The sequence below is a fragment of the Falco punctatus genome (assembly GCF_963210335.1).
Source record: "Falco punctatus genome assembly, chromosome: 5".
Lineage (NCBI taxonomy): Eukaryota > Metazoa > Chordata > Aves > Falconiformes > Falconidae > Falco > Falco punctatus.
In genome coordinates, this window is record NC_137584.1 from 19,400,716 (window position 1) to 19,414,033 (window position 13,318).

General features: G+C 42.4%; 1 protein-coding gene across 2 annotated transcripts in view; it reads right to left on the bottom strand.

Annotated features, from left to right (window-relative positions):
• The window catches only part of LRRC1 (leucine rich repeat containing 1), a 111,236-nt gene that overhangs the window by 71,271 nt on the left and 26,647 nt on the right, over positions 1 to 13,318 (bottom strand). For both annotated transcript variants that reach the window (XM_080388687.1, XM_080388688.1), the window contains exon 2: positions 7,490 to 7,607. In XM_080388687.1, coding sequence (XP_080244813.1) covers positions 7,490 to 7,607 — 118 coding nt within the window. The remainder of the gene's footprint in view (positions 1 to 7,489; positions 7,608 to 13,318) is intronic.

Genomic DNA, 13,318 nt, shown 5'->3' on the forward strand with positions numbered 1-13,318 from the left:
GTAATCCATTTAAAAATAGCACCTTCTAAACTTATTTGATTATTCCATCATGAGACTTCACTTATCTTTTCTTTCTCAGTCACAGTTGGCACTTGCTGCTCGCTCCTTCCTCTCCCTGATGAGCCTTGCTCAGTGACCAGGTCGACTTTTCTTCTTCCCCTTACTTCTCCTGCTGTACATAAAGCTCACCTCCTCTTCCAACTTACCAACATCCAATTCACTTTAGTGACACAGACTCAAAAATTCCAACTTTTACATAATTTCTTCGAAGTCAGCAAGATTTTCTACACATCTGTAGGATTCCGCAATGCTCCAGAATCTAAAAGCAGTTTGCAGTACATGTTTCTTTTTCCCCAGTACTCTGCTTTGTACATCAATCCCTAAACCTCATGTGTTAAGACATGAGGAAGATAAAGTTTTTTAAGCACAGGTTTTAAACTAACCTCAAGGGAGGGATGGGAGAGAATACAAAGAAACTACATGTCACTAGAAACTAGATGTGTCAAAAAGCAACCAAAAAAAAAAAAAAACCTGCAACCCAACACAACTGCTGGCAAGCAACCACCTAACAGAGTAGAAACGCTGTTCTCTCCAAGTCTGCAACAAGGGAGCTTTGCTTTCATTAGCACATATATATATATATATATATATATATAATAAGCCAACCAAAAAACAGTCACTGTCCAGACCCAGGCTAAAGCTTAGCTTAAGATCATCTGCGGTAGTGCTCTACCACCACACAAACCACAATAGTCTCTGGTGGGATGTCCCATGGATTTCAGCTGTTCACAGTCAGGGTGGCAGTGAGTGCACTCACAGGATGTTTCTTGTACCAGGAAGACACGTCCACGCAGGAGCAGAACGGCAATTCTTGTTTGTGTGTAAGTGCTCACCTGGACATAAATCAGTTGAGAAGGCAAACAAGCAACATCCAGCAGTTGCATATGTTAACAAAAAAAATACATTTGCCAACTATACTGCCTCACAGCACAGCTTGCTGGCTTCTTTTTTTCTTGTCCACTGAGCAAGAGAGTGTCAATTCACATTTATTTCTCAGCATTCTGGGTTGTGCCATGTACCATGAGACTTGTACCAGCACATTTGTGTCAGGGCAGCTGGTGGCAAGCAGAGAAGATTTCATGGAGGTCTCTGCTCGGATGCTATGAAGTGCAGCAGATGTGGACAACCAAGGTGAGAGCACAGGGCAAAAGGCAGCAGCTGTTAGATGAGACAGCAGAGCCCATGTGGGGCTGCAGGACAGGATCAGAAGACGTACAGAATGTCTCTACCTAATGAGCTTATGTCCTCACTGTAAAATAGCTGGGTCACCAGCCCAGGCTGAACTGAAACAAGTGTTCAAGCCTTTCCTCTGTCAGTATTTCTAGTCAGAAAACACTGGTTATCCTGCTTTCAGTGGGGGAGAGGAAAAGGAGAACACTTACCCACTTTGTGGGCAGAAGGGCAGTAATCCTACAGTACGGATTTGAGAGCAGGTAACTGAATATAAAAGATAAAACACTGGTGTGCATGCACTGATACACACAAGTGAGCTGAAGCCCCAGAGAGCAAAGCAAAGACTACACACTGCTCTTCAGGGGCATGGACTGATGCTCTGCAGGTCACCTGCTGCGTGCTCACCCAGCATTCTGAGGAAGCTTTAAATGACTTGTTGAATAAAATGTACCCATCACACAATACACCATGAATGTGGTGTTCTGAGGATGACTAAGATCTCTAAAGAGACTTTTAATTAAGTTGTAAAGCTGCTAGAAAGAATAAACACTTCAAATAAAAAGCAGTAATGTCAAACCACCTGCAACTGTAAGTAGAACAGTTAAATACCGTTGCCGTTGATTTCTGAAAGTACCCTGAAAACTGAAGACAAAAAACCCCAAAAGTTTTAAATCTGCAACTATAGTCCACTTTGGAAGCAAGAAAGAGGTAAAAATAAGGCTCACTGAGCATTTGGGACACTGGCCTACAGCTGCCGAAGATTGATCTCCAAAATCTTGGACACTGCTCAGACCATCCCCCTTGCACAGCAGCATCTCTCTCCTTACACTACAGCATGGTGACTATTGAGATGCTTCTGAGGGACGATCTCTACTGTTAGGGTAATGCTGAAGTAGGATATTTATCTTTTGTGAAATCTCAAATTATTTTCACATAAATGACAGCATATGTGCCATAACATGGCAACTGTGTTGAGAGAGGATTTTGGAATGAGAATATCTTGATGTTACAAGACTTGTGTCCACAACAGCCTCGCTACCAGTACAGTCATAAGCTCAGTATGACAAGAAACTACAGAAATGGGTAGGAGCTAGTGTATTACGCGCTCAGAATCCGTCTCTACAGTAGGTATGAAACTGTACACATTAAAAAGTACCATTCTTATTGGATAACAAAGTAAAGAACCACGTTGAGATTTTGGTATCAAGCATCATGCAGAGTCAAATACGGCCTAACAAGTTCTGCCCACACACAGATCTCCTCAGTAGATGCCACAGCAAACCCATTGCTCCTCAACTCACAAAGTAACAGATCTCAGCTCTGCTGAGAGCAGTCAGCAAGAGAACCAGCATAACCCACCTACAAAGATTATCAAAATCCATTTAATATTTCCATTGCGTGCACGCTTGCATCTTTTCCTCTGTTTTGAGACTCAGGGCTTGGACACAAGGCCAAACCTCAAGGCTACAGAGCACCTCCACGGAAGAACAGCTAACCTGACCCCCCCACCCGCTGCCAGCTAGGGCCACTGCAGCCAGCTAGTGCAAACCTGCCAGGACACAGCAACTACACTGATGCTATGGGCTTGTGTGACCAAGTCCTTGGCAGGCATGTTCAGTGAAAGCAAGCAGAGTAGCAGCAGACAAGCCTGCCAGGCTTCTGTCAGAGAGAGATAACAACATGCCCACAGACACAGAAGTGCAAGAGGCTCATCTCCCACATAAGCAAGGGGGCTAGCCTTCACCCAAGGGAGTGGACAGCGAGACAGTTCAAACAGCACTGCTGCAGCTGGGAAGGGCAGGAAAGCCACCCCAGCGCCCAGTACCCAGCAGCCGCTGTCCAGTGTGAAAAGTCACAGCGATTTTCTTCTTATCCTAAAAGAGCTGAATGAAACAAGCTGCTGACAATCTGTCAAAGGCCTGAAAAGGGAGTGGACATTAAAAAATAAAAAAAATAGAAATCCAGACTTCCACACTACACGTATTAAGAGAAAGTATGTGTGGGGTAGCAATTTCTTTCAAACAGAAATACTACAATTAAATTAACGCCTTCAGGGCATTTTAAGAAGCGTGCACCATGCTGACAAAAACCTATCAGTGGGATCTGAGGGATTTAATACGAATCAAAGACAAACAAAAAGAACTCTTCTTAGAGAAGAAGGATACTAAAAAGGAATGTACCACCTCCACAAGAACACAGCATCTGTAACGTAACATACATAATCCCAAATATCAGCAAGCATTATATTAACTACAGAAACTTCATGCATTACTCCTCCTGTCTGGGAGAAGCTACAGAACAAGAAAAGCCATTAACATTTTAATGAATCTGGGATGGCAGGGCCCTAAGCTCTAAGAATTCAGCCTCCAGGGGTTGTGCAGAGGAAAAGGGAGGAGGGAGTCCGTGGAGGAAACCTCTGCAGGATGAGCAGCATGGGTAGTGGCCTGCTACAATTCCCAGGGTTCTCAACCAAGCCACGAAGACGTTGGGAGAGAGGGAAGCTTAATGAAGTGCCAGCCCAGGTGCAAAGAAAAAACTGCAGAAATCTGAGCACACCTTTCTTCCTTTGGAGACTGCACTTCCTTTCTGAATCACAGGATCATTCAAGACTTGTGCCAGAGAGTACTGCAGTGCTGCAGGAAAACTAACAGCACTTCTGATCGTGCCTAGAGCAGAATCCTTCTTCTACCACGCAGAGCAACGACTTGTGCTGAAACCCAATGCAAAGCACAGGAGCCCTACCCAAACTTCAAGGACAGCAAGCAAGGATGCTTCCTTCAGCGACCCAGTTTCCTTGCAGAATTCACCAGTGATGTGACAATCCAGGAAAAGATTTACCCAAGCTTGGGGAGCCCCAGAGAACCAGTAGTAGTTTCAGACACACAGCAGCTGAGCATCCTATCTCAGAAGACGCTGGAGGGAATACTCTGAGTCTCAGATGCGCTTTGCTAGCAACTCAAAAGCTCAGGAACCCACTGCTGAAATCCCACAAGTCTGTTTTCTTTAGCCTCAGAACTAGTACATCAGCTTTCTGAACAACGTAAGACCAAGGGGCAAAGATAAACTGCATTGCCAAATAACCTTCAAAGTGTTGACCATCACTATGCTGTTTTCTTAGCACAGCTTCCCTGGCCTCTCGTATTCCCATCTTTGATTCATCCATTCAACCTTAACAACCTCAGCCAGACTAGAAAAGCACAGTGGGGATGCTTCCTAGGAAATCTGCATGAACACATGGGCTCACAAAGGAATAAAAAATAGCATCAACATGCAAATAATCCAGGAAAAGTTTAAGATTATATGGCTCCTAGCCTTCCCCAAATCCTTCTCCTTCTGGACCACTAAGGCTCTCGCCTTACCCTCCCCAGACTTCCCTCACATACACCCAAGACCACAGGACCATCAAGTTTACATCTGCTAGAAGATCTTGCAGTTTTACTCAGAAGGATTTTTGTAGCTCTAGATCCACTTATTAACCAAATCCTGTTTAACGGATTAATTACGTAGCACATTTTTAACATATATTAGCATGTCTCGGGCATTTTAGAACACTTGGGAAAGCCACACTTAAAGAGTTTTCCTGTTCACTTTTCCCAAGCGCCTATGAACTAGGGCTACTTACGCAGTGCTAACACCGCAATGCACAGGCATCCAGAGCTAACTCCGAAGAGCTGGGAGGGATCCTGCCTAGGGGGATCAATCCCACCTCTAGATGCAACATCTCGCCGCCGCACAAAACGCAGCTGACCACTGCGGCCTGGAAGCTCACCCAAGTTCAGCCATATGATATACCCACCATGTCACAGAGCTTCAAAGATCATATGCTGACCAAACGATTAGACAGTATGAGAAATGAAGACCTGTTATCATTTTATTATGAGGGAAATGGAAGTACTTTGTTCATTGAAAACCCTTTCCTCCTCCTGTGATAAGAGGTTAAAATATAAAGGGCTACTCCTGTATGTAAAACTTTAAATGAATTTGTATTTGTGTTTTTAAGCTCTTGAGGAAACAGAATGGCCAGAACTGAAAGCAATTAGCGCACCGAACCAGACAGCTAAAACAACAAAAAACACAGAACAATGATCTCTTATTTCCCAAGTTCAGATGTCACCATCACACTTTCCTATTCATGCAGCATACTGCGTTTTGAAAAGCTGAGCTGTTTTTCTCTGCCTGAAAGGAATACAAAGAGTTCCTTTTTTTTTTTTTCCTAAGTACTTTGAGTAGTTAGAAAAATAAAATCTGATGGAGTGCAAACCACCAAACAGGAGAAACCTTTAGCACGTTGAGATTCTGATGTATTGGAAGATGAGGTCAAAACACAAAGCTAAGAAATGAAAATACTGTAAATCTCCAAAATCTTATGTGAGAATTTCCCCTGCAGCATCCCAGATGGTGTGTGTTTTGCCTTTTAATTTGAAGAGCTGCGAGACAATCATAACATGACCAAACAACAGAAAGTAACATCAGTCATCTTCTGCCACGCGGCTCCCCTCCATCACCTCACACGGTGCATTTTTCATTTGAATAGTCAAGTCGTGCAATAACCGTGATGTGATTAAGCAGAGGGAAGCAGGATCAGTCACCTTCTGCAATGAACCCCAGAGAAGATAAAGTAATGCAATAAAATGGGCAATTAACACTGAACCTTGGATATAGGAATGCAACTGCTCCCTGCCACCTGCATCAGTCCAACCCTTCACTTGAGAAAATACTTCCCTGTGCAGTAACTTCTAATGACACACATGCATCTACCCAACCATAAATGTTCACACCATCTGTTCTTGTTACAGTTAAGCTCTCAAGCCAACTCAAGTCAGGCTGCTGAGAGTTCACATGGCTCTGATCCATCAGCTCTTTTGCAGCTAGTTATTCATTTGCAAAGAGAATTACTAAGACAACAGAGTGTTTCTTTTTGTAGAAGGTCTGTCACAGACAGCATCCAACTCAGCCAAACTCAGTAGCCAAAATACTATGTCAATTAATACTCATGTATTTCTAAAATGTTTTAACTAATGTGTTGCTTCTGTCTCTCAGATGGTGGGTTATTTTCAGTTTTCTTCTCTTACAAGATTTTGCAAATGTGCATAAAATTATAAGGTTCACAGAAATTTCTCAGCAACTGCCTGGAGACTCATTACACCTCATCAATTATATTATCAGATAAAGATGGCATTAAAAGCACCAAACAAATAAAGGAAAGATGCAAATCTCAGATAGTTAGAGTGAGGTTGAGTGGTCACTGAATATTCTTCAGTGGCAAAGGGTCAATGAAAAGTTAAACTGTACAGAAAAAAAGGCTCCCCATTAAACGATTTCTTCTCTTGAATATTCAGTTACCTCCCTCACTTATTTACAAGCTTATGCAATCTTGCTCTCTCCCACCCCATCCACCACACCTCAGAGAGCATTTTGTGCATATCCACTGCATATAAACAAGCAAAAATAACTGACAGTTGCTCTAATTTGGTAACACAGATTCACTGTTTCTAGATCACTGGGTCAATTTAAGGCTGCTTAAAGGTGACCCACCAGCCCCTGAACGTCTTGCAGAACTGAGAAGTTCACCAGGCCACACTCACACACACCCCCCAAAAAAATAAAAAAAGCTTTCACTCCATCACAGCTCAGGACGATATAAGGAGCAAACCGTACAACCAAACGATAAACCCATGTGGTTTCCAACAACACATTTTACAACAGTTTATCCCAGCATCCTTTTCTGAATTTATCTCTGCAGGTGACAAACACCCTCATTCTTTTCCCAGAAGTACAACTAGAAATACCAGCACTCTGTCTCTTGTTAATCACAGGTAAAAAGGAGAGCATAGAAAGAACTGTACTTCTAACCCACAGACAAGACTTTTTTGGACAGAAAGGAGCTTTTTTCTTTCAACCTCTTTTGGGTTTTTTGGTTTTTTCTCCTTCTTAAATGCTAAGCATTTCAGAGAGCTCAGGGAAAGCAATCAACATTGTGACAGATACACATAAAAATGAGATGTAAAGCATTCTTTAAATTGGAAGATAAAATGGTCTCACAAACACAGAACTGCAGTCAAGCGTTATTTTATTACTGCATTTCCACCATCGGCTCTCCTCTGCTCTTTCCCTCCTCCCCATCCAGAACTACAGACAAATCCATGAATTATGTGGAAAATCATCTGCAGGACATAGATAGCAACATCAGAGACAAAGTTTTATAGATGATGTCATAGGACAGTATAGAATCAAACAAATTAACATTGGAGCTCACCATTTCGAGACAAATCAAGTTCCACCAGCTGCATGAAATTCGCTATTTCTGGAGGGAGCCGCTGGATTTCGTTATCACTAAGTCCAAGTTTCCGTAACTTCACAAGTTGGAAGAAAGGCTAAAAGAAATAAAAAAACCCGCATGTCAGAAAATATTCACATAACTCACACATAAGCACAATAAACAATAAGTAATAACTGGAAGCCACTTTCAAAATTTGAGCTAATTAGAGGTTAACAATTAAAATCAGTTAACGAAGACTTCTTTCAGACCTGTATCAGAATGAACACCTTCTTTTAATTTTTAGGTGCAAATAGACCATAATCTGTGTTTTACCTAAAAGTAAAATTTACTAAAAAAGAACAAAACATCTGTAAAGCTTGCTGTTCAAGACCACAGCAGACAAGACACTAGCGAAATCCAGACTGCCCGCTTTAAAATCATTAATGGGGTGAGGTTACCCAGCAGGGTAATTAAAAACATCCCAATTACACACCAGGGCTCATTAGGAAATTAATGCAGAGGGACTCTTCTAAAGGACGATCCAGAAAACTCACAGAGAGGGGCTGCCAAGGTCTTCTTCACCAGCAAGCACCATAACCAACTAGGTTACAGAGCCTGCCTCCCTCAGGAAGGCTTTCTCTCCAGTCTCATACACCCTCCGCTCTGTGGCCCAGTTTCAGAAGGACTAATGAAAGTTGGGCAGGATACGGACAATTCCAGGTCTTCTCACCCTGAGGAGGAACCCAACCCAGCCCTGTCTCTACAGCAAGGACGTGGGCACGCAATGCAGGCAGCATGCTAACTTTCCCTGACCCTCAGCTATGGGCTTAGAGGGTCTGGCAGCCCCCAAGACAAAGCAACCATCAAAGAAGACAAGCCAAGCTGCAAGTTAGGTCAACCCCAGGTGCTGGGAGCAGCTGGGGATCAAAAGACAAAATGGTCATGAAAAACTGTTGAGACATAGGCATCTCTAGGAAAGCTGGAGAGCTCCTGTCTCTCCCAGGCAAGCCTTTGAATGATAGTGACTGCAAGCGGTGAGGATTTGCGCAGAATTAAATGACTTTATGGTCATCTCGACCATAACTGACCAGACTCCTCAAATTTCAAGCGAGTCTTCTGCCCCAGGAGTGCACAAGTATTTTTGCCCAGCAGTCAGAACCTGTGCATCTCACCCACCCAGGGCACATATGCATGCCTATAGCTTCATGGGTTTTGCCCCTCAGGGTAACTGGAAGATGCTAGTAATTTGGGATATCTACTACATTTAATCACCTGCAATCCCTTCTTGGAAATTGGCACACATTTTTTTATTATTATTTTATTTTGGTGCTAAAGTGTGTGCTATTAAGTCCCTCAAATCTATCTTAGACTGACACAGAAAGGGGTGGTAAGACGGGCATCTTACTAGGATACAAGGTAAAAGCAGTCTTAAGAATCTGTATCATGATACAGGTTTGCAGTCCTAGTTTCAATGTCTTATACACAAGATCATCAGGTTTTAAGCGCAAGGTTTTGCAGCCTCACCACCAATTTTTCAATATACATTGTTGTTCTTTGTCACAGAAAAATATAACACCACTGAAATTAATATGTTTTCCCTGAAAAACATGGGTTCCTTTTATGGATTAAAAAGGATAGAGCTTTAAAAAGTTTACAAACACTCAGCAGTCAAAAGATGTACTAGATCCCAACATAAAAATTCAAAGGCATTTTTGAGTCAGAATGGCACACCTTCCTTCCCCCCCAACCCCCAAGTATTAAAGGCCTTTGATACCAGAGCTGAAATTGTAAGAGGAAGATAAAAAACCTTTACAACTTCACATTTCTAGCTCCCTAAAAACATAATATTGCAATTAAAATAGCCACAAATGGTTTTCTAATCCTTCTTTGTCCTCACAAGATCCACAACCGCATCTTCATATCATTAACATTTTTTTGTCTTCTAAAACAAATGTATCCCTTTTGCTAAATATTTATTAATATGACTAAACCAAGAATCCATCAGAAGCTTAGAAAAGCACTTAAAAGATACTTTTGTGAAAACACACCAGGGGTACACTCCACAGAAGAGATCCCAATCTGTCCTAATACTGTCCAAAATAAACACTTGCCAAAAAGTGCTCCTCAGCCAGTGTGTAACTGCTAAACTATATGACAGTTATAAATACTGATGTTCGACTACAAATCTTCTCATAAGCAACTGTGGTCCTTGTCAGAGATGCTCTACAATGGCAAAATGAGAAAAAACAGAAGGGACATGGCTAGAAGACAGAAGGAACATCAGAAAGCTATTAAGAATTGGGCATCCCTACGAAGGTTTGAGGGCCCTCACCGCACCACGACAGTGTTGCATATATTTATTAAATGTGCAGAGCACATGTGTGCAACAAACAAAATTACACAATATTTAAAGGCAATCCTGTTCCTTTAACTGACTAAAAAGAAAAATGAACCGGGAGCTTTATTTCTAGTTTGCATAACAATATTTAATGAATAACACAATTTCCTAGATAACATCAGAAACTGCAGTTATGTGAAAGCCATTTCTTTGAACTTCTTGGGTTTGGTTTTTTTTTCCTGTAAACTACAGAACTCAATCACTCTTGCATGTTTAGGACATCCTACTCCCGTTTCAGTAACTATTCTTCCTTTATCCAAGGCACATCATTAGGGTTCTAAAGCACTACAGGAGAAGCAAGTATCTCCTTTTTGCCAATTTGTTTTACCTTTCAAAAGACCACAGGGAAGAGAGAGAATTAAGAACTTACTGAATAGAGTTCAACAAAGGTAAACATACATATATAAATACACACACATATGTGTGTGTGCACATATATATGTAATTTCTTAAATATATGCCAGCCAGAAACATGTTCCTAATTTGACAGCTCACAGTTCAGCCCATATTTGAAAAGCTCTAACAGACCCCGCAGCGCAGTGGGGTTGGCTGGCCGGAGCAGCACACCCACCCAGCATGGCAATAGCAGGTTTTGATTGCAGACTGGGTGTCTCTAAGAGTATCTTGGCAACACTTTTAATGATGCTTAGTTTAGCCAGCCTAATTAATAGTGCTTCAATGAGACAAGTAATTCCATGAGAATCAGCACTAAAGAAGCCTACAACTTTCTATTTAGCAGTAATTCCTAACCCTCAACTGAAGCTTTTCCCACTATCAAAGAATTTATAGACATTTCTCTTATATGGATTATCTAAGAACACACATCTTGAACACAGCCCGTCTCACAATTGCAAACCAAGCCAGTCTCCCTCCTCCACCCAGCCACAGTATTTTTTAAAAACTTCATTTGACAAAATTGGGTCGATGTCAGCCAACAGAAGAAAAAAAAACCCCACTAAGAGATAAGTGCATGACTCACTGGAAAGTATAAACAGACCCTGTGATCCCACAGTCCTCAATTTTTATTTTTTTTTTTTTAAACAATACCACTGCAACCAGCACTTGAGTCTAGAAAAAACAGTTAACAGAATTAAGCCAAACCAGTAGCACTGATAAAATTCAAGATCCCCTCCTGCAAAAGTGGCCAGAACACCACCTCTCTGGCTGTCTTTCAATGCCCAAATGACACTTCTTTGGTTTTCTTTCAATGGTCCACTCCAGCAACAAAAGACATTCATGCCTGAGAATCTTGCCTGACTGCTTTAGCACCTTGGGGGGGGGGGGGGGGGGGACAGGACACGACACCAACAAAACACAACCAAAACCCAACAACAAAATAATGGAAATAGATGAAAACAGGCAACTGAAATAAAAAAAACACAGGAGGACACCTAACACTAACCTAATGCTGTTCAAGGGAAGAAGCAACATCTCACTGCTAGAGTCTTCCCAGTGTTGGAAACATGTCACACTCCAAACCCATCTGGCATAGGTAGCACAACTAAATGCTTACTGTGTTAAGTAAAATGTTTCCATAAAAAGGCTACTACTAACAGCAAAGAGAATTAAAATTAGAACCTTTATGAAATCCACTGCCTAATTTGCAAGATGGGCCAGCACGAGCAGCAGAAATTAGAACAAGAGGAAGAAGAAAACTGCAAATTAAATCCTGTTTCAGGGTTATATTCACACAGGATAGAAAAAGATAAATTTTTTTGCCACAGTGCAGGCACTGGAGCTATTGCTGATGAGCTTAAAAATCTGCAAATACTTGTTCTTACGTCAAGTTTCACTTAGACACCAATATGGATTTTCAACATATGCATGCTGCCTCAGCTTTTAAGGTTTCTTCAGGAAATTACAGTATTCTATTCGAACAGGAATTAAGTAAATTACCAAGACACAGTACGTTACCAGGTCCTGTTTCTTGAACACCACCTATATTTATTTCACCCATTTTCCAAATCTATACCTGACCAGCTAAAGGATATCTGCACTTTAGAATTAAGAAGTGACACACAGTAATCTAAACCTAGTTTAACTCCTAATTGCATTCCTGTTTCAAATCTTACTTTAGGCTCCACTTTCTCTTCCTATGTTGTAAACAAGAATCAATGGGGGAAGCCTTTGCTTCATTTGTTCACTTCCATTCACCAGCCTATGTGTTCTCCTCCAGCCACCGGAGAAGGAAAATTGCAATCAATCCTTCCCCCACCCTTTTTATACTGCCTCAGAAAGACCTTGGAAAAAGGTCTGTCTTCAGGCAAACAGAAGCAGAAAGTGCAGTTTGATTTTGGTAAGCAAAGCAGTCAACAAGATAAGGATCAAGTCCATGAAATAACCTCGCAGCACAGCTGACACAATGCTTTCCAGCTGCCCAGCAAGATCCCCAACCACTTTCTTTTGGTCCCTAGAAGTTACTTTTTTGCCTTCACTGTTGCACAACTTCCACAAGAGATGGGAGAAAACCAGTCATCCTGTAGGCGAACACACTGCCTGGGCGGGACACTAGGAGAAGAACAGGGATTAAATCACATAAAGCAAAAGACAGCACTGAATTCAGGTGTTCTGCTTCCTGGGGATGCGTTCAACAGCCAGGCTTTGGTACAAGCATACATACAAACACATCCCCCTGCCTGTCAGAAGGCGCAAAGGCGAAGAGGGAAGGGCAAGCTTTTCCTCACTCCACCCCCACCCCACTTTTGTAGAAGTCATCAATAGTCAATTCCTTGACAGCCCACCAGTAAGGGAACACTCAGTGCTAGGGATTCAAAGAGAACACCTGATGCCCTACGCTAACCAACTGGTGGTACTTCAGACACTGCTTCTACTCTGAAGTCAGCCAGCAGACACACCAGCCCGGAGCTGACGAGAGCCACGGCCACGCTTACACTCACAGCAAGCTGTAATGCACCCTGCCCTCCACTCAGACCTCAGGACACTCCCAGTCAAAAGCCAAAACTAACTGGTAAGCAAAAAACTCTTTCTAGGATGCAATGCTGTACATTGCCATCTTAAAATCCACCCCACAGACTCCTGACAGTAGCATGAGCGAGGGTGCTGAGGAAAACCAGCAGGAGCACAGAAAGCAGACACCCTCCCCTAGAAGCACATCCTGACTGGTTGCACAACGAAACACTGAGGAACCTGGATCCCACTCTGGATTCATGAAGTCTGTCACAAGCTCCGGGCAGGCTCCAGTGAAGTCTGGTATGGGCGTTATCAGCTTGGCATCTCCCACAAAGCCCGCTATCAACATCAAGATCCCTCAGGTCACTCCACCTGCTTTCGCCTGTGAGCAGGTTCAGCTCGTGAGGGCAACAGGGTTCCACAAACATGGATACCACATGATCCATTGCACCAGAACCACTCCAATTTTCAAACAAAGTACTAAGCGAGGCACTGAAACAATTTCTCAGGGCAGGGAC